This window comes from Panicum hallii, chromosome 9 (genome assembly GCF_002211085.1).
Source record: "Panicum hallii strain FIL2 chromosome 9, PHallii_v3.1, whole genome shotgun sequence".
In the NCBI taxonomy this organism is placed as follows: domain Eukaryota; kingdom Viridiplantae; phylum Streptophyta; class Magnoliopsida; order Poales; family Poaceae; genus Panicum; species Panicum hallii.
Window position 1 is genome coordinate 71115316 of NC_038050.1, and position 19727 is coordinate 71135042.

At 44.6% G+C, this 19727-nt stretch overlaps 3 protein-coding genes across 3 annotated transcripts; 2 read left to right on the forward strand and 1 right to left on the reverse strand.

The window, feature by feature from the left end:
• Positions 1-285: 285 nt before the first annotated feature.
• LOC112874291 (lysine-specific demethylase SE14) lies at positions 286-9125 on the reverse strand. Its single transcript, XM_025937529.1, has 7 exons — positions 7933-9125; positions 7770-7848; positions 7600-7667; positions 6743-6893; positions 4847-5469; positions 3801-4241; positions 286-2850 (listed from the first exon to the last, which is right to left on the reverse strand). The coding sequence occupies exons 1-7, from the start codon at positions 8876-8878 to the stop codon at positions 635-637; spliced, it is 4524 nt and encodes a 1507-aa protein (XP_025793314.1). The 5' UTR covers positions 8879-9125; the 3' UTR covers positions 286-634.
• Positions 9126-10297: 1172 nt separating this feature from the next.
• Positions 10298-15330, forward strand: LOC112876502 (protein GDAP2 homolog). Its single transcript, XM_025940625.1, has 14 exons — positions 10298-10812; positions 10899-10976; positions 11074-11129; positions 11914-12033; positions 12171-12241; positions 12385-12478; positions 12558-12770; positions 12882-13133; positions 13272-13380; positions 14324-14391; positions 14482-14551; positions 14634-14708; positions 14793-14884; positions 14964-15330. Exons 1-14 carry the CDS (start codon positions 10450-10452, stop codon positions 15043-15045), a joined length of 1743 nt encoding a protein of 580 aa, XP_025796410.1. The 5' UTR covers positions 10298-10449; the 3' UTR covers positions 15046-15330.
• A 1502-nt stretch (positions 15331-16832) lies between these two features.
• Positions 16833-18737, forward strand: LOC112877990 (inorganic phosphate transporter 1-2-like). The gene is made up of 2 exons (XM_025942366.1): positions 16833-16912; positions 16949-18737. The coding sequence occupies exon 2, from the start codon at positions 17004-17006 to the stop codon at positions 18585-18587; it is 1584 nt and encodes a 527-aa protein (XP_025798151.1). The 5' UTR covers positions 16833-16912; positions 16949-17003; the 3' UTR covers positions 18588-18737.
• Positions 18738-19727: the final 990 nt, after the last annotated feature.

The window sequence follows — 19727 nt, forward strand, 5'->3', positions numbered from 1 at the left end:
ACCCTAACTGCCTTACAGGGTTCATCTGCCGCAGAACCTGAGCAAATCGCACCGATGTAGATTGAAATCTTTTAAAATTCCAAGTTTCGCTAAGCTTCATGTAGGGATATTATTGCAGTAATCTGTTGCAACAGAATGACGACTTCAGGCATCGCTGGCCGGGATGATGTCAAGGCAAGACGGGAGAGGTAGCTGAGAAACAGCAGACAGTCAGCAGCGGCATTTTGTCCATCGACACAGATATCCTTTAACCCCTGCCGTATGTACGGATCTAGACACGATAGATGCAACCAATCCGGGATCATTTGAAATCATTCATATGGTTTCACAATGTTCATAAAGTTTACCAGGGATTAGATACATCACCGATCAGATGAACAAATAATGAATGGCCACTTGTCAGTGGCTAGATCAGCGTATGCAAATCTACATCAACAGGTGGGGTGTCTCTTCACCCCCAACAATTTCTAACTCCTACACTAACATTATTAGCACATTGTTAACAAAGGAACATACACTAGCCCTACCAGCTGTCACGTGGTTAAATATGTGAGCTGCTACAACAAACATAGGACCAACACAAGCAGCTGAAGATTTGCCCCCAGCTACGACTAGTTTACTAAAACTGAATTCATCAATAATGATTGAACTTCTTTCTGTGGCGACTGTAATCTGAGACATATCTAAAAGTCTGCCCACAGCTAGGTGCGGAGCACTTATAAGGCCGCTCTCCTGTGTGCACCCTGACATGTTCGGTCTGAGCCCACAACCACTTGAAAGTCATTTCGCAACCATCCCAGGGACACTTAAATGGCCTTATCTCACTGTGGACGCACTGATGACGCTTCAAGTACTTGTGGGAACTGAAACGCTTGCCACATGACTCGTCAGTGCAAATATTGCGCTTGTGGGCATTAAGTTCGGCTCTAGTCTCAAATGCCATGTCACAAAGATCAATATCACACTGAAATGATCCCACTTTTGCCCTCTTGCCCTTTTTACCAGCAGAAACTTCCACAGTTTCAACTACTGCAGGTTTAGTCCTTGGCCTCAAGCTCTCACATGGGGACCGGACGAAACTCCCAAGACTTTGTGAACTATCAGTATTTGACTGAGAATCCTTCTTTCTCTTGCGTTTGCGTCTGAAATAGCAAATGATATCAGTTCTATTTGAGTTTCCGATGCTTCTAGACACCAGATCTGATAAACAAAAGTCATATGGACAATCAACTTGTTGATTATCTTTTGTTGCTCCGAAAATTGTCTCTCTTTTCGCCACCTCTACAATTTTGCCTTGTGCAATTTCATCCGCAGAGTGGTCATTGCTAGCCAATGTCATTAATGTCAAGGAAGCTTTCCCAACTTCATCTTTCCCAGGAGCATCTGTTACCTTGGATTCTTCAGCCAGAGCTCCAAGTAAAATATCAAAGGAATTTGATCCAGTGTGAAGAGATATTCCATCATGTACAGGGAGCACAGTCATTGAAGCAGCTTGAGCGTCCTCTGAAACAAGATAATCTATCTGTGGAGATCCATGCTTAGCAGAATCATTGCTCTCAGGCTCGATGGCCTTGACAACACAATGGTGGCTATCAACCTGCAGTTCATCACTCATCAAATCATGCGGAACCGACAGAGGCTGAGTCGAACCAGGAACATCAGAAGAGCCAAGACAGCCAAAGGTTATAATACGTTGAACATCAGCACTACAGGTCATCTCATCACAGCTTGTCTTTTGTTCCACTGGAACAGCACCCACATCATGAGTCTCCAATGGGTTGACAGTTGCAGATTCATTAGTTTTATCAGAACAGTTAGATGTCTTAGCACAACCCTCGTCATTTTCAAGGGCTGCTGACACAGTGCCCCCATGCTTTTCTTCTGAAATAGCCAAACCTTCCTTAAGACATGGATCAGCTGATGTCCTATTACGATTATTGCAAAGTCCCATCTCCTCCTGATCTTGTTGAACTTGCAAACATTCATCTCTGCACCGCAAAGTAACATCCTGAGATTTTAAGTACTCATGATTGCTTATACAGTTCATGCTTCCTTCCACAGAGGTACTTTCATCATTAAGGAACTGTTGAACACAAAAGGTTGATGAACAACTCAACTCAGTTGATTTTGTACGTCCTTGATATCTTGTAACATCAACTGGTGATGTGGCAAGTAGAGATGAATCCTGGGAATCTGATGAACAAATAGTGACATTGCGCGTGCTAACACTAACTGGACCCTCACAAACTTGGTGCTTCAAAGGATATTCGGCAACAGCAATAGGGATATCAATAAGACAATGTCTGTCATGGTCATTCTCCTTAGAACATGAGGGCCTATTGTCTCTATCATCGGAATGGTGCAGCCCACTTGGTTGCAAGAGGTCATCTTTTTGGAAAATATGTTGGCTATTGTCATCCTCACAAACATTTCCAGTAGTGCCTGTTTCTTTCTTCACTTCAGGCTTAACCTCCCCAGCAATTGCTGTGGTGCTTGAGCTGGAAATAACACCAATAACTTTGTATGGTGTCCGTGCTTTTCTGCAGAGCCACTTGAGGTTAGGAACAACTGAAACAGGCGAAGGGTTTGAAAACAGTCCCCAAACTGACAAAGGAGATTGATCCTGAATCCCTGATGTTTCTTTCCTAAGCTTGGCACAATATTTCAGGTTTAGACCCATCTGCGATGTCCAGTCCTTTCCATCTTCCTCATGCCCCTCATCATCAATTGAAATGTTGATTAGATGTAAATCAGACTTGGATGCATTTGCAAGAGGAACATCTGTGCAGTCAAACTGAAACTCAATTTCCTCAGCTATTGATATTGCAAGCGCTTTTAATTTAGTATAATCTGCAGCAGTGAAGGACAAACACTGTTGATCAGTGAAAATCTCGATATGAAAACCAAAGAAAGATGAGTATATTTGCTTCAAATCATGATTTAGAACAGTGAGTTCAATTGCAATTTTCAGGAGTAGGCCCAACTAGGGATTATTAATGCATATCTGTAAAAGATACATTTCTGTTTGCAACACGTACAGAGCAAATGAGCATCTCATTTCAGGACAGTTCACAGTTCTCAAATTATGTTTGCAGAAGAAACCGTGCCATTATATGGAACTTCCAAGTCTTCAAATACATTATACATTTCATGTTCGTTGGCTCATTTTTATCTAAACAAGTCATTAACTGAGGTTATCTTATTGCTCTGATGCAATTATAAAAATACAAAGGTAACACATTTCAATTTTACATGAATATATAATCGTGTAAATTTAGTGATAACACAGGTAAAATAGTTCTTTTGAGGCAACGAAACTAAGGTGGAAGATAATTATTAGATACAATAACATAGATAATCTGCCACTTATATATTACATGCAGAAGGATGCAATATAGTCAATAGAGTTCAGCTGCTTAGCTTCAGCTGCACTGAGCCAACTTAAAGAGTTAAGTACTCAGATGGTGACTATCAATAATTCCATGTGTTTTCCATCTTTCTTGCATTTCCTATGTTGGATTTTGCTGCTTTTATTTTCTACATTAGTTTCCACAATCCATTTTCATGCAGAACATGTCGTATTTCATTAAAATGTAATCGTTAATTATTGGTAACAAAAAGTAGGTTCCAATGAGGAGGTAAACATCAATTAGAATGGCTTGCATATCCAGAAACAAAATGTTTGCAGATAAATAAGACCAGCATGTTGAGTAAGAACTAATGATTTCACATCAAGTATGAATATCACAACAGCATTCACCAGCAGTCAAAAAGAGTATGAAAACAAAAGTTATCCCTACCTGAATGGCAAATAATGAGGGCATGGACACCACCTTTGCCCTCAAACAACTCTTCAATCTCAAGAGCATGCTGCAAGCAAAAGATTCTGGGTCGTGCAAAGGTAGAACTTGTATTCCAGTTAATAGTGCCATCACAACTTTCTACAACTTGTACATTAATGTCACATCTGCCTGTTTGTTTAACTTCTGGGCCAAGACTGTCCTTAGGTATAGTATTATCAGATTTTTTCCAGTTACTGCATGAATAAAGAGTATTTTCACTTCTGCAATAATATGAACTATCACTGTGTTGTTGCACAGGTCCAGCAAGTTCATTCTCCGGTAAACAAACATCTTTACGTGACTTTACATTCTGATGGTCGATGTTAGCTTGCTCCACAGGAGTAGCCAGACATGGTTGTTCCACAGAGCAGGAAGGTCTATTTGGAACAAAGGACGATCCTGATACATATGCAGAAGTATTTGTCATCGTTCCATAAAAATCTTCATAAACAAGAAACAATACACATATATAAATGTAAAATAGTAAATTCTAGTAATGAATAAAAAAAACTCAGCTGGACAGGATGCCGTCATTACATAAGAAAAAGCTCGGATTCTTATCAAGTAGCAGGGTTAAGACAGTTAATTCTTGTGTATATAAATCAAGTTATAGTGCATATGGTAAGGCAAGAAATGCCATTGTCAATGAGCTTCAGAAAAGAAAGGATACACCCAAAAAGCCATATTCTTGTTGTTCCCAAACTATGCCCGCGGATAACATCAACCTTCCTTATATGTTTATTGCAGTCCAAAACACTCTACTTAGATTTTAACAAAAAATAAACAGATCTCCTGACATAATTTTTCTAGCTCTAACTCTAATTTTCCACAATTAAACAAAAACCATCAAGAAAAATCTATGATATATGATAAAAGAAATTGCATGCATCAATGAGATTTCCACTACAGTAGATGATTAAAAAAATCACATAACTCAAAGAGATTTCCACTTTAGCTCCATTATATAACAAGAAAACTTACAAAAGTTTGGAAGAAAGGTATACCGGAATTGCTACCAGCAGGACAGCATGGAAGTACATATGCAGATTTCTCTTTTTCAGAACTCAGCTTGAATTTTTCCCTATGAACAGGGGAAATCCCTTCCAATGCTTCTCTGGAAGGTTGCAGAATTGCCATGAATGGATAGCCAAGAATTCCACAAGCAACACAGGTTAATGAGCCAGAATCAATGCTCAAATCGAAAGGCAGGTCATCCTCGTCATCTGTGTCAGCATCGGACTTTTCCACAGAAGCAGATGCAGCATCAGATGATTTGCTATTCGCAGACATGCATTTAGTCTGTGTCCCAGTCATAAGCACACTACCATCAAATGAGCTGTTATCTTTGTGGTTGCATTGGCTAGATTCAATTCTGCAACCATCCTCGGACTTCTTCTCAGGAGCTTTTGAGCCAAAAGAGCAGGAATTTAGAACAGTAGAAGATGGTAACAAGTCAGGCTCCCAGAGCACAACATTATCAATTGATTTCTTTTTCAAGAAAGAACACAAAAGCTTGTTTTCATTAATCATGTCCTGCAAGAATTCCTGTTTGACCAGCAGTTCTCTTTCTTCTTTTCTTCGATCTCTCAACCGAGAAGTTCGAATCCCAGACAACACGCTTGGCGTTCTGAAATTAAAATGAACCACTAGATTCAAAGTGCAGAAAATAGTAAGCATTTGGTGCCATCATGGTTGTAATATGGCCACCAAAAACTTAGGTGAGCATCAAGTTCAATTTGTAGCAGACAGATAATGGGAGTTTGTTACTTGTACTACAGATTTTGATGGAAAGGATGTTGTGAAAGCAACTATTAAATGCTGGATAAAGCAAGAAACGTGATTTAATGACCAGGTGCATTTGTGGCCCAACCCTAATTTTTGTGCAAAATAACTACTCTGATTTAAAGAAATGGTTAGAGTAATAATATTAAACACCCAGAAACTGCGAGCACTAGCTTTCCAGACATTTTCCCCTGAATATATACCAATACAACATTATCAGGCTCTACTCTTCTAAAGAATCTTTCTTCTATTGCATCATGAGTTAACTTTTCTTTTCATTCTTAATCCTGTCATCGCACCAGCAAATGCATGGCATTTGTACATTGATGATATCACAAGGTATCATCTGTTCATATATGTATAAGAATTTTAATTACGGAACTCCTCATTACATAATACATAATAGAACTGAGAGTGCAATCTTCAAACACTCCGTTTCATCTTTCATCTTTCACACACAATACTATCCAAAATTCCAAACGGCACCAATTACGTGTTATCTGATATTTCTACTGTTGCCAGAATCAAAACTTGAATCCAGAAATTTTATAGAAACAACAATCAATAACTTGAATCAAAATCTAATTTGTTAGTTTCTATAAAAAAAATGAAGAAGCATCAATGCCAGATATCTAGGGATTCTAATGATACTAACTTCAGAGTGTGCTCAAATATCAGGAAGCTAACAATTTAAGTCGCTTAACTGTTTCCTAACTGTCAAATTTTCTCCTGCTACATAACATCTTCAATAATTCCTTGTGAACCAGCAAATATAAGAATTAATGTTTTTCAATACACAATTACACAGGCCATTGTAAAGCATTAATAGTTTTTTTTTCTGAAACTAATCAATACTTTAAATTGAATCATATATAACAACTAGTGTCTCTTGATGCAATGAACTAGATGGCTTCTGATTGTAAGCTGCATTCAAGAACCCTGCGCCTTCGACATGCATAAAAGAAAGCATATAGCCAAACATAACAAATACATTAATCCCAGCAACTAGCTGCACCAGTCACCATGTCAATAAAGCTACTATTATGTTATACTAAACTGTGGGTAAAGCTAATAAAAGCTTATTGCCATAAAAAAGAATGAGCTCAAATAAAATTTACCTGATTATAAAAGATGCTGCTAGCAAGTACAGGAGCTGTTGATGAGAGAGCATTGGGAGATAATTCATTACAGCCCTTCGAACAGCAGCCTCTTTTGCAAATTTTAACCATTGGGGAGTTGCAAAGTTGGCAGCCTCTCCACAATTAAATCCTACATTGAATGGGTCCAGATATTAACAGCCTAATTCAATAACAAAACAAAAAGGAACGAAACTAAGGCACATCTGAACACCAGAAGATGCTGCTGCAAACATGTAGATAGTCAGTTTCTAAGTATTTCCAAGTGGCAATGAATCACCTTTCTTCTAGTAGACCAAAATAAATTATTTCTCTATATAGATTGTTTAATCTTATATACAATTGAAGCCCTAAAGTGGAAAGGATATAAATTATCAGGAGAAACCATGAATGCAATATCAGGCAGCAACGAGAGTAAGCCTTAATAATCATTGAGACATTAAAGCAGCCTTACAGGCTTGAATCCTTAATTGTGCATGGGAACTATTCAGTTAACTGGGAAAACAGGCAAATAAACATGACCTATTTTCAGTGAAGAAAAAGTACAGTATCACCAAATTGATACGTTTTTATGATGTACATTATGAGGGGAGCACTGATCTGTTCTGGTACAGCAAACCATGTATCACTACCTTTGCTTTGGCAATGGCAACTACAGCAATACTCTATACCCATGAAGCCACAAGCATTGTGTTTTCTAAATAGTTTGTGTATGCTTCCTGTACTATGAACGTGAAATAACAGCAAAGCTCGAACAGACATAGTTAGGAAAAATAACACGTTATTAATTCAGTAAACTGACTTGAAAAATGCATGATGAGTTCAATATCATAACTAACCATGGCTAAATCCAATGTGGTAAGCCCTGGGGAACGTCACGACAAACTCTCCAGGATACTGTACTAATCTGTTACAGTACATGTCAAGCACACAAATTCATAAGAATCTGGTGTAACAACACCATATACATTTGATAAAACAAAAACATTGGCCATTTCAGAGCTTGTACCTACAGCAAGGCACACCGCGGGCTACAAGAACATCTGGGGACATCAATGTTGTTTTCTCCCCGAGCACTGCCAGCGATGCTGCATGGATTAACAAACAGAAATTATGGCACATGCTAGAACATAACCGTAACATAGACTACAACCATTTGAAACGACAAATACCAAGGCGGTCAGGGTTTCCTCCATATCCATGCACACGAATAACTTCCTCTAGCTCTGAGGCCCGGTCCCCAGGGACTGCATACCACGTCTTGGGTGCCCCGGTGTGGAGGAAGTTGAGACTGTGCAACTCATGATCTTCAACATGCCATGCAAACCAACTAAAAAGCATCCCAATGTACACCATTGGCGAGGTAACCCCTGGAACATCATCCGGCATGAATCGTGTGAGTGACCCAGGAGCCCGAGCAATTGCTTGGAGGTTCCATGGGCTTCCTGACAACCGCCACCCAGAACCTTTCTCCACTTCTTCCACCTGATCACCCTCTCGTCTCCGCTTCTTCCGTCGCCGGGACTGCGGTGGGGCGGCAAAGCCAGACCCTGGAACGTCATTCGCATACTCGATGTAGATAGGGTGGTCCGCTGACGCCTTCCAAAAGAGGGATTCCACCTCTAGTGGAGTTGGCTCGCGAAGGCCAGCGAGGTGGACCTTGGAGAAGGCGCGGGACTTGGCCTCAAACTGCTCCAGCGTGTACTGCTCGCCGCTCTGCCACACCTGCTTGAGCACCTGCGGCGGCGGGCGCCCACGCCGCGGGGTGCCGAGCTCCTGGTGGCGGGTCGTGAACACGGCGGCGGATTCCGGTCGCGAGGGAGCAGTGCTGGAGGAGGAACCGGAGACGGCTGGATTGGCGGCGTCGGAGGAGGAGGTGAGGGAGCGGTTGAGGTGAGCGAAGACGAAGCGGCGGGAGGGGCGCTGGTAGGGCGGGATGACCTTGCAGATGCCGTAGGCGGCCGCCTCGCGCTCCACGCGGGAGAGGAAGGCGATGGGGTCGGCGAACTCCGACTCCGTGGGGCGGTACTCCGGGGCGCGCGGGAGGCCGCGGAGCCACGCTGGCACCGGGGTCTCCCCGGGACCGGCCGCCGCCACCACCGCCGGCGGCGGCGACATCGGCGAGGGCGCGGGCGGCGCTAGGGTTTTGCGGGCCGGCGACGGGGAGCGGAGGGGTGGAGCATTTGGTGGGCGGTTTGAGGGAGGAAGGGGATTTGCCTGCGGAGACGGTGGGGTGTGGGCGTGGGAATCGTGTGGGGGAACGGGACGATGCGGGCGGTGTGGACTCAAGTTTGTGGGCGGTTACCCGGCACGGAGGCGCGGTCGTCGGCACGTGGGCGCGCGCCCCAGCGGTGAACGCGTGCTGTGCCCGCCCGCCCGGGAGTGAGAGGCGGTTGCTCGGTTAGTTACACTGATTGCCGGGCAACCGTCGTCTGAGATGACAAAAACAACCGTTTCCCTCGCGACGAAAAGGCCGCGCCGGTTCCGGTTCCTTCCCAATTTCCTCCTAAAGCAAACTTGTACAGTAACTTTCAAAGCAAATACATTCTTTTTCTTTATATAGGTTCAACATTATCACAACAGTTTTGCTTGCTTCTCTCCTATCGTTTCAGGTATCACCAAAATTTCACGTATCACCAAATTTGATTCTGATGTGATCGATGCACTCAAAACGGTCACCACTATCATGTCACAACAAGAGTGCCCATCTGCTAAATTGTGCAAGACTATCCCCAGCAAGACTCCTATCCTGCACCCCATCCAGGATTTGCCTACGATGTTGTACTGTAGACTCACCCAGCAGCTTTCTCATCGGCCACCCCAAAAACCGAGCCTCCTCCTCCGACTCCCTTTTCCACACCTTCTCCCTCTTGCTCCCATCTTAACTGTCGCTCCTGCTGGCAGCACGACACCACGACACCGCCAGCAGCATGTAGCCTGTGGGGGATTAGCGCCGGCGCGGGAAGCAACGGCCGCCTCGCATCGGGAGGCAGCTGCGGCATCCGACGAGGAAGCTGCTGGGAGCACGATGCGAAGAATGATGCGGAACAGCTGGACCCCACCTCGATTGGTGCGGTGTTTTCCTGTCGGGAGCCGGTAGCTGCTGGGGATAGCCCAAAGAGACCAACAGACCATCAACCCTTTTAGCATGTGCTGGCCCTGACACCGGCTTGAACCGAAGACACATGCCGACATGCTTCCTTCTTTGAGCATGGGCTACGCTTGGGCGGCCTGCGCTCCCCAAATAAGTGGGCCGGCAACAGGTCGGTTCCGCAGAGCCCACGCATTCGTTGCAGAACCAACCCATCCCTCATAATCCAGCTAGCACCGGCTGCATGCGCATCAGATGTACTACGCAACAAAACGTACCCCCATACCATACATACGCTGGTGTTCCAGGACAGCCATACGGTAGGCCCACAAATCAGTCACTACCTCTCTACTTCTGTTGCGTACATTCCTCGTCTACATAATTTCTACAGGCAGCAGCAATTACCGGGACATTTAATTAATCCCTTAATAATTCTAATAATCTCCATTCTCTCCCCTGCATCGCCTCGTCGATTCGATCCTCCCCCAAAGCTTCTCCAACACCAGTCGTCACCTCCGCCTCCTCCCGCTTCGCGCGCGAACGCATCTCCCTCTCTCACCAATCCCCATGGCCTCGCGGTTCTGATCCGGCCACCGCCATGCAGAGCCGCTCGCCGTCGGCGGCGGCGGCCTCCGCCTCCCCGACGGCTGCGGCAGCGGCGGCCATGGCGCCGGCCGTCGGCGGGGTGGAGCCGGCCGTCACGCTCGACCAGGTCCCGCGCTGGAGCGACCCCGACCAGCGCATCTCCTCGCTGTCCCCCACCGCCGCCGGATCCGAGACCCAGACCTCGTCCTTCCTCTCCTTCTCTGACCCGCTCACCGGCGACGACGCTGCCGCGGGGCCCGGGGGCCGCGGCGCGTCGCGGTTCCCCGTCGATCACGAGATCAACTCGAAGATCTACCTCTGGCGAGGCCACCCGTGGAACCTAGAGGTCGATGCCGTCGTCAACTCCACCAACGAGGTCGGAATTCTCTCCGCGGCTCGTCTGTCTAGCTCTGAATGCTGCAATTGGGGATGCTGTTTGACAGTGGTTATGTGGTTGTGTAGAACTTGGACGAAGCTCATAGTAGCCCTGGGCTTCACGCTGCTGCAGGACCAGGGCTCGCCGAGGAGTGCGCCACCTTGGTAATGTTAGATTTTGGGATGCCTTTTGCTTTCTACTCGCAACTTGCTTGGTAAATATAGACTGTAAGGTGACTTGTCGTTTGTGAATGGTCTGCAGGGTGGCTGCCGCACCGGTATGGCTAAGATGACCAATGCTTATGATCTTCCTGCCAGGTATGTGATTACATTTTATGCGGTTGGGGACTGGTGTTTAAGAATTTGCGGCAGATTAATATTAGTAGCACTCGCCAATAACATGGCTATTTGAAATATGGAATATTGTTAGTAAGAACAGCAAGCCTCTTGAAATGTTGTTTGGCATGCTTAATAGAAGTCCATTTAGGTGATACTGGAGTAGCCGCCCTCCCACAAGCACCTCATTTGGAAGAGTATGAATTATTCCTCCCTCATGTAATGAGTTACAACTTACCAATAAACATCTTATTTGCTAAGGCAATATCTACTCTTTTTGAAGGCACACAAATGGCACTATAGAGTGAGGGAAATTTGTCCATCAATTTTTTCTCAAGTTTGGTCAGTATCCTTGTCGGAAAAAAACTGCGCACATGCAATGCACATATTCTATCAGGTGTGTTGGTGATTATTAGGAGTCAATGAGCGGTATTAGCGCTATAACTTAGGTGAGGTGATGGTAACTATTATTTTTGTAATTATTAATTGCTTGAGGAAGATAGGATGTGAATCAATAGGAGCCACTCTGATTAGATGAATTTGATTGACCTGCATACACGAAAGCTATGTTATTCTTTGTGGTATCTGCCCGAGTGTATTCCTTTATAGCAGGTTACTATGGTCGACTAGTTTAAACTCTACAATATGATTTTTTGAACTTTGAGAATTATTTACTTTAAACATACCAGAGCAGAACTTACCTGATATGTTTGTAACTTTTAATGCTTTTTTGCAATGCTCAAACGTTCATTATCTGGTTATGTAGGAAGGTCATCCACACTGTGGGCCCTAAATATGCTGTAAAGTATCACACAGCTGCAGAGAACGCGCTTAGCCACTGCTACAGGTCTTGTTTGGAACTACTCATAGAGAATGGCCTTGAAAGGTATTTGTAAAAGAAAATGCTATTGTAAAGTTTAAATGCCTACAGAATTTTGTTTAGGTTCCATTCTAATGCTAGATTTCACATTGAATGTTCTGCATCTTTTGTAAAGTAAGTTATTCTAACTTTTCATGCGTTAGCCTTGCAACTGGTTGCATATATACGGAAGCCAAGAATTACCCTCGTGAACCAGCTGCTCATGTGGCAATAAGTGAGTTCACTGATTGATATTTGTTTTTGCTCCTTTTACGATGGATGGAACTGAGAATATGAGTTATTTAGTACAGTTATTTAACTGCTCCATGTTAGTTTTTCTTGTTCTAACTCCCATCTTTTTATGTTGAGATTGATCAGGAACTGTGAGACGTTTTCTGGAGAAGCAAAAAGACAAAATAACTGCTATTGTCTTTTGTACAACATCATCATCTGACACAGAGATATATAAGAGGTTCTCAAACCTGAAGTCCACTAAAAGTAGCTAGTTTTGACAATTTTCCTTCATTGGTTGACAGTGTTCCATTCCTCAGATTGCTTCCACTATATTTCCCTCGGGACAAGCCCGAAGAAGAGATAGCTGCATTGAAACTTCCTGCTGATGTTGGGGATGAGAATGGTGAGACAGTAATAGATGAAAGGAAAATAAGAATAAAACCCTTGCCCACTGGGGCAGCAAATAGCAAAACGCCAATCCCTGCACTTGCAGATATCCCTCTTCCAGATTCTGGATTGACACGTCGAAGGTGACGTTACAAATATATGTATTTTTCTTGGTTCCCATGATTGACAGAAATTACCTTAAAAGAATGGTTGTTCATTAGAATTTCCTGATTTTATCTGATTTATCTTTACAGGAATTCTTTCAAGTTGGACTCATATTTGGATCCAGCTTTTATGTCTATAATTAAAGATCCTGATCTCCGACGCAAGGAGCAGTGGGAAAAATCTGCTCAGGCTCACAAGGGACTTAACTTGGCTAACTTGCTTGGGTTTGGTGATCTTGGCAGCCCACCATTATCTGCTGCTGAAGAATATTCCCTTCATTCACGATACCTTGCTAAAGCAAATTCAATGAATCTTTCAGATATTGCTGAAATGAAAATAATGTATGCAAACTTATCCAGTTCCTGTGTCCTTTTGTGGATTCCCTTTAGTTTGCATTGTTTTACCTTTGTGGCATCTCTATCCATCATTGTTTCCATTATCATTGTTGCCTCAATTTTAATCCTCTCTATCAATTATAGTTACCGTGGAGGAGTTGATAGTGAAGGTCGTGCAGTTATGGTGGTTGTCGGTGCTCACTTTCTTCTTCGCTGCTTGGATCTTGAACGGTTCGTTCTATATGTAGTAAAGGTGATTTATTCTGATCTCTAATTGAACACTTAAGAATTGAAGTTACTTAAAAGAGTATCAATTGTATTTCTTTCTACCAATGTAAGTAACTTTGGAAATGTCCTTAGTCATTGTCTATGACTTTTTAACTTTGCATTTCTCAGTTATGGTATTCCAAGAGTTATGAGTTGTACAGCTTGCCCAACCATTTTACGTTCTTTCATGAGCCATACATGAAAATTCTAATAGCGAATAATGCAAACATTTTATGTAGCATTTTTTTTATAATAGCGAATAATGCAAACATTTTAAATTTTAAACAATTCATCACTGAGGTGTTGGTTCTAGTTGAATAGTACATTTCTCAATTATTTGTAATGGGGCAGCACTGCCCAAGAAATTTTGATGTTTCTGTATTAAAATTGCTGATATCCAGAAGGTAAACTAAAAATATTGATTTTTATTTGTTAAAATTTCTGATATCCAGAAGTTAAAACTTGAACTTTTGATGTACGTGTATTAAACTGCTGTTTCTTTATCCATGAGTTGACCTGTAGTTTCAGGGTTAAGGATATGCTGGCTGCTGTGCAGCAAAATATTTTCTACACTCCATCCATCTTCTGGGACTGATATGTAATACCATTATTGATTTTGATTGGTACTTTGGTAGGTTTCTTAAGATGTCATATTTGTCAGTAAGTTCTAAAAGATCAACAAGATAATATATTTAGCCATATCTGCAATTTAACCAAGTGGGATGGGCCTAGAAAAAGAAAGTCAAACCAAAGCTCTAATGAAACAAAAGTTGTGCAAGCATCATACTGCGTAATCCTTATCACACACTTGGTAGTTTCTCATCAAACCCCTGCTATCTACTATCTGTGATTCCTTGCTGAATAGAATTCTACTCTTCTTCATACCAGTTCAACTCATGTGACAGCTTCATTGTGTCCCGTTTTTGTAGGAGTTTGAACCTTTGGTTCAAAAGCCTTACTCGATTGTCTATTTCCACTCTGCAGCATCCTTACAGCCGTAAGTGTTGGATAAATATGCTGAGATAGAAATTACATCCTTAGTCTTAACCTTGGTACATGGAACTAACTTTTTCAATTGAATTTACAGGCAACCTGATTTAGGATTCATGAAGCGGTTACAGCAGATACTAGGCCGGAAGCATCAAAAAAATCTCCATGTCAGTATCTTATTTGACCTCATTGTATAGTTCTAATTTCCTATTTGTAGTATACGAATTCTTGATAGCACAATCTTGACAGGCTATATATATACTTCACCCAACACTGGGATTGAGAACTGCTATTCTGGCAATGCAGCTTTTTGTTGACGGAGAGGTACTTGCAGTGTTGTGGTGCAGCTAAACTCCTGTTCGATTATTTTGCATGTTGTTTCTGTAACTCTTTGCCTGTTTCAATTAGGTCTGGAAGAAAGTTGTATATGTCGACAGACTTGTGCAGCTGTTCAGATACGTACCACGCGAACAACTAACGATCCCCGATTTTGTCTTTCAGTAAGCAATCTATACTCGTTAGCTCTTTAAGTGGTCTGCTGGTTAAACCAGAGTTCGTCTCAAATAATCAATCTTACAGGCATGATCTTGAAGTGAATGGTGGAAAAGGCATAATCATAGACCCAAGAACAAAGCATGTCTATCAGAGACCATCTGGTTGATCTGTCGTCAACTTGCAAGCGAGCGCTTCACGTATCGCTCTGTACAACCTATCTGTCCTCTGTAGAAGATTTCCCTTCTAGATCTGTGCATTTTGTATCTAGTTGAGTTGACATTGTTCTGTGCTATTCCTTTTCCTTTAGGGAGGCGTAATTATGTATCTTAATTATATTCTGTATAAACAAATAAAGGCTGTATCTAAATATCTCTTAAGTTATGTAGAGCTCGGCGTACTCTTTGGGTACTGTAAAATTTTGACAGGTCAGAAATAAGATGGCAGTTTGTTCTGTCTCAGAGAAATTAATGGGCACGTTGGAATGTCTTGGGAGGCCTGAAGACTAATTTGTTTGCCGTTGCAAACAATAGTAAGAACAAGTCTAGGGGAGGAAAAAATAAAGGCTGGTCTATTTTGCGTACTGCATGAGGTAGTGAGGCAAATTGTGAGTTCGGATAATGCACAGGTCAACTGCTGATAAACTAAAAATGTCAGCACATTTAGAATCAATATGGTTGACAACTAATCCACAAAAATCAACTTATATTGCAATTTCAACCCCTTCAAGCATGATGTCTCTGATAGTCTGACGAAGCGACAGTTCTTTTTTTTTCCCTTCCTTTCTCTTTTACGAAGTGACAGTTTTTGTTGTTTTTTGGCACGAAGTGACAGTTCTTCATACAATGGTTGCCCTGCTAGCATCGTCAATAATGCACCATAGATGGTAGCAATATGAAATGTAGCTGATAGGAATCCCGACGCCATCCTTCCTCTCAGAGTAGGGGGAACATGAGAAACAAACTCCAAATTGGCAAACGATAAGGACTGCAACGTATCATCCATCTAGTAGCAAGTCGTAGCGTGCAGCGGAAAAAGATCGCTGCAAAATGGAACTAATTTTTGCGCCACGTCAGCTGCTTAGTTCGAGCGGACCAACGCCGATACGAAGTCCATAACTCCATAAGCATATATACAACTGGGCAAACACTGGCAAGGTTCGCATATTCGGATATGCTTAGCAATAGGCTTAATTTAGTAGGGTCACCCGTATCCGGTGATGATCTCAGGCGTACTATCGAACGCCGCAATTAGTTCTGAATTGCGATTCGCCAGATGGATCGCAGCCCGAAACCGGAAGTCAATGGTCATTAGCTAGCAGCTGAAGATGTAAAAATAGCCCCTCCGGCTCAGCCGGCTACTACAAGCCTGCAACTGGCGTTCTGCATGAGTCTATTCTGAAATTATCTGAAACCTTTCTTGCAAAAAACCGAATTAAAGTATCAGAATTCTTTTTTGAAAACAAAACTAAAGCTGCTCGAGTAGTAACATTTATCGAATTTCCAGTATTGCCTGCACAAAACATTCCAGCAAATTTGCAAAAACCACCTGCAGCACTGCTGCATCCGCAATGCGTTTTGCTGCCAACCTGCCGTGCTTGCCACCGGTTCCATTCATAGCTAGTACTATTTTTTTTTTCTTTTGCGGGTATAGCTAGTAGTATTTCGAAAGTCAAACCTTCTAAACATTCAACAATTAAACTAGTTCCGAAACAAACGCAGGCAAAGCTAGCTGTGCCTCTCCAAGCAAAGCATTTGACTTTCGAAATACACCAATCTTTTAGTCACCTGTAGATGATTCATTCCGGTATTGTACGGAGGCAAGCCATGCAGTGCAAAGATATTTTAGACGTGCAACTGCCCAGGGTGACGTTGGCATACAAGATCGTTGTTGGTATCCTGCCGGTCTCCTTGGCTATATATATGCCTCGCCGATCGGGAAACTAACCAAGCAGCCAAGTGCCAGTCTTCCTCCCCCACCTCGAGGTAAGCTAAATCCATCCATCTTGCTTGCAGCGTTGCACCCACGTTCTCCCTCTGCCTGCTTATGCCTACTGAGGAAACCATCTAAATCTTGCAGCTGCAGCACGAGGGCGAGCAGACGAGAAGCGATCGAAAGCTTGGAACAATGGCGGGAGCTCAGCTCAAAGTCTTGGCCACCCTCGACCAGGCCAAGACGCAATGGTACCATTTCATGGCGATCGTCATCGCCGGCATGGGCTTCTTCACCGACGCGTACGACTTGTTCTGCATCGCGCTCGTCACCAAGCTCCTCGGCCGCATCTACTACACCGAGCCCGGCTCCAAGGACCCCGGAACCCTCCCGCCCAGCGTGTCGGCCGCCGTGAACGGCGTCGCGCTCTGCGGCACGCTCGCGGGCCAGCTCTTCTTCGGCTGGCTCGGCGACAAGCTCGGCCGCAAGAGCGTGTACGGCTTCACCCTCATCCTCATGGTGCTCTGCTCCGTCGCGTCCTCCCTCTCGTTCGGGTACACCGCCAAGGGCGTCATCGGCACGCTCTGCTTCTTCCGCTTCTGGCTCGGCTTCGGCATCGGCGGCGACTACCCGCTCAGCGCCACCATCATGTCCGAGTACGCCAACAAGAAGACCCGCGGCGCCTTCATCGCCGCCGTGTTCGCCATGCAGGGCTTCGGCATCCTCTTCGGCACCATCGTCGCGATCATCGTCTCGGCGGCGTTCCGGAACGCGTACCCGGCGCCGTCGTACGCCGAGAACGCCGCGGCGTCCCTCGTGCCGCAGGCCGACTACGTCTGGCGCGTCATCCTCATGTTCGGCACCATCCCCGCCGCGCTCACCTACTACTGGCGCATGAAGATGCCCGAGACGGCGCGGTACACGGCGCTCATCGCCCGGAACACCAAGCAGGCCGCGGCCGACATGACCAAGGTGCTGCAAAAGGAGATCCAGGACGAGGACGAGGAGGTGCAGCGCCAGGTGGTCGCCGGCGACAACTGGGGCCTCTTCTCGTCGCAGTTCGTCCGGCGCCACGGGCTCCACCTCCTCGCGACCACCAGCACGTGGTTCCTCCTCGACATTGCCTTCTACAGCCAGAACCTGTTCCAGAAGGACATCTTCAGCAAGGTCGGGTGGATCCCGCCGGCGAGGACCATGAACGCCATCGAGGAGGTGTTCCGCATCTCGCGCGCGCAGGCGCTCATCGCGCTGTGCGGCACCATCCCGGGCTACTGGTTCACCGTCGCCCTCATCGACATCATGGGCAGGTTCTGGATCCAGCTCATGGGCTTCCTCATGATGACCGTGTTCATGATCGCGCTGGCGGTGCCGTACGAGCACTGGACGCAGCCGGCGCACCACACCGGCTTCGTGGTGCTCTACGGGCTCACCTTCTTCTTCGCCAACTTCGGGCCCAACAGCACCACCTTCGTCGTGCCGGCGGAGATCTTCCCTGCGAGGCTCCGGTCCACGTGCCACGGCATCTCCGCCGCCGCCGGCAAGGCCGGCGCCATCGTCGGCGCCTTCGGGTTCCTGTACGCAGCGCAGGACCCCAAGAAGCCCGACCACGGGTACACGCCCGGCATCGGCATCCGCAACACGCTGTTCCTGCTCGCCGGCACCAACTTCCTGGGCATGATCATGTCGCTGCTCGTGCCGGAGTCCAAGGGCATGTCGCTCGAGGAGATCGCCAAGGAGAACATCAGCGACGACGCTACCGAAGCTCCTGCCAGAGTCTAGAGGCCCGCAGCTCCGCACACTTTTCTGCAGGAATGCCTCGTGTGATACACGGATGGTATTATTGTTTATATGCTTGCCTGTGTCCTTGTGTGGTTTACTATTACCTTGCGATTTTACAGCGTCTTGTTTGCAATTTGAAACTATATTTTGGGTAATTTCTCAATCGAGAATTTCATTTGTGCTAGTATTTGTGTCTGACTGATCATTATTCTCAATAAATAAATCGGAATTGCTATTCATCTGAATATAAAAGCTGTGTGTTTCAGTTCAGCATTCCCATCTGAATTTGGACAGACTTTGCCGCTCCGTGTTCTTGGCGTGGGCTGCAATGCAAATCTTCGTAGTGACTCGGTAGTGCTCGGCCCACGCGCGGCGGGACTAGGCTTTGCGCTCCCACGCTTCGCCTTGCCGGCAGTCGTGGAGCCTTGCTCGGGCCTAGTTCATTTTCTGTTTGCATTAAGATAAAAGAATTAACTAGTTTTGAAAAGACGACAATTTTTTTTGAAAAAAAATGAACTAGTCTCTTTCAAAATAATGAACTAGTCACGGACACTTAGCATGGAAAATAAAGAGAGGAACCATCTGATCGGCTCCACGGCTCCTATCCTCCTAAAACGGCGAATAGGGCTGCAGGAGACCGAACTAGGGTGTATTTGGATCCAGATCGTCTGCGATTCCTACTTCCTAGGTTTACGCAAGCTGCATGTCACGCTGCATTTTACGTTACGTGCACACACATATGGAAGAACAAGTGCTTCAGATTAGATCATAGACCAACGCTGCAAACATGTACCATACCGATATGACTTTGAGATCATGCCAAATAATGAATTGTAAAAAGAGGAAAAGCCAATTAGTATATGGACAAATATAGTATTCAAAGTAATTTAACATAGCAAAAAAATACATACCACAAGAGTTAGATTATGTGGGGGGGGGGGGGGGCGGGCATGGCCCAGGTCTATATCTAGTCAGGTAGTCCTGGTCCTAGTATTGTTTCTAGAATTATCATTTTACAACTCTTTATTATTGTATATATTAAGAGTGTGCTTGGTTATGCTTTCCAATCATTTTTTTGCTTTTGCAAAACCAAAAACCAACCAAAGAACTAAAAGCCACAGGTACTTTTGCCCTAAAACC

Coding starts and splice junctions, on each gene's coding strand:
- LOC112874291 (XM_025937529.1), bottom strand. CDS start 8,878: ATGTCGCCGCCGCCGGCGGTGGTGGCGGCGGCCGGTCCCGGGGAGACC. Junction 7,849..7,932: donor AGGAAACCCTGACCGCCTTG/GTATTTGTCGTT, acceptor TAATCCATGCAG/CATCGCTGGCAGTGCTCGGG. Junction 6,894..7,599: donor CCACATTGGATTTAGCCATG/GTTAGTTATGAT, acceptor CATTCAATGTAG/GATTTAATTGTGGAGAGGCT.
- LOC112876502 (XM_025940625.1), top strand. CDS start 10,450: ATGCAGAGCCGCTCGCCGTCGGCGGCGGCGGCCTCCGCCTCCCCGACG. Junction 11,130..11,913: donor GCTTATGATCTTCCTGCCAG/GTATGTGATTAC, acceptor CTGGTTATGTAG/GAAGGTCATCCACACTGTGG. Junction 12,242..12,384: donor AGCTGCTCATGTGGCAATAA/GTGAGTTCACTG, acceptor GAGATTGATCAG/GAACTGTGAGACGTTTTCTG.
- LOC112877990 (XM_025942366.1), top strand. CDS start 17,004: ATGGCGGGAGCTCAGCTCAAAGTCTTGGCCACCCTCGACCAGGCCAAG.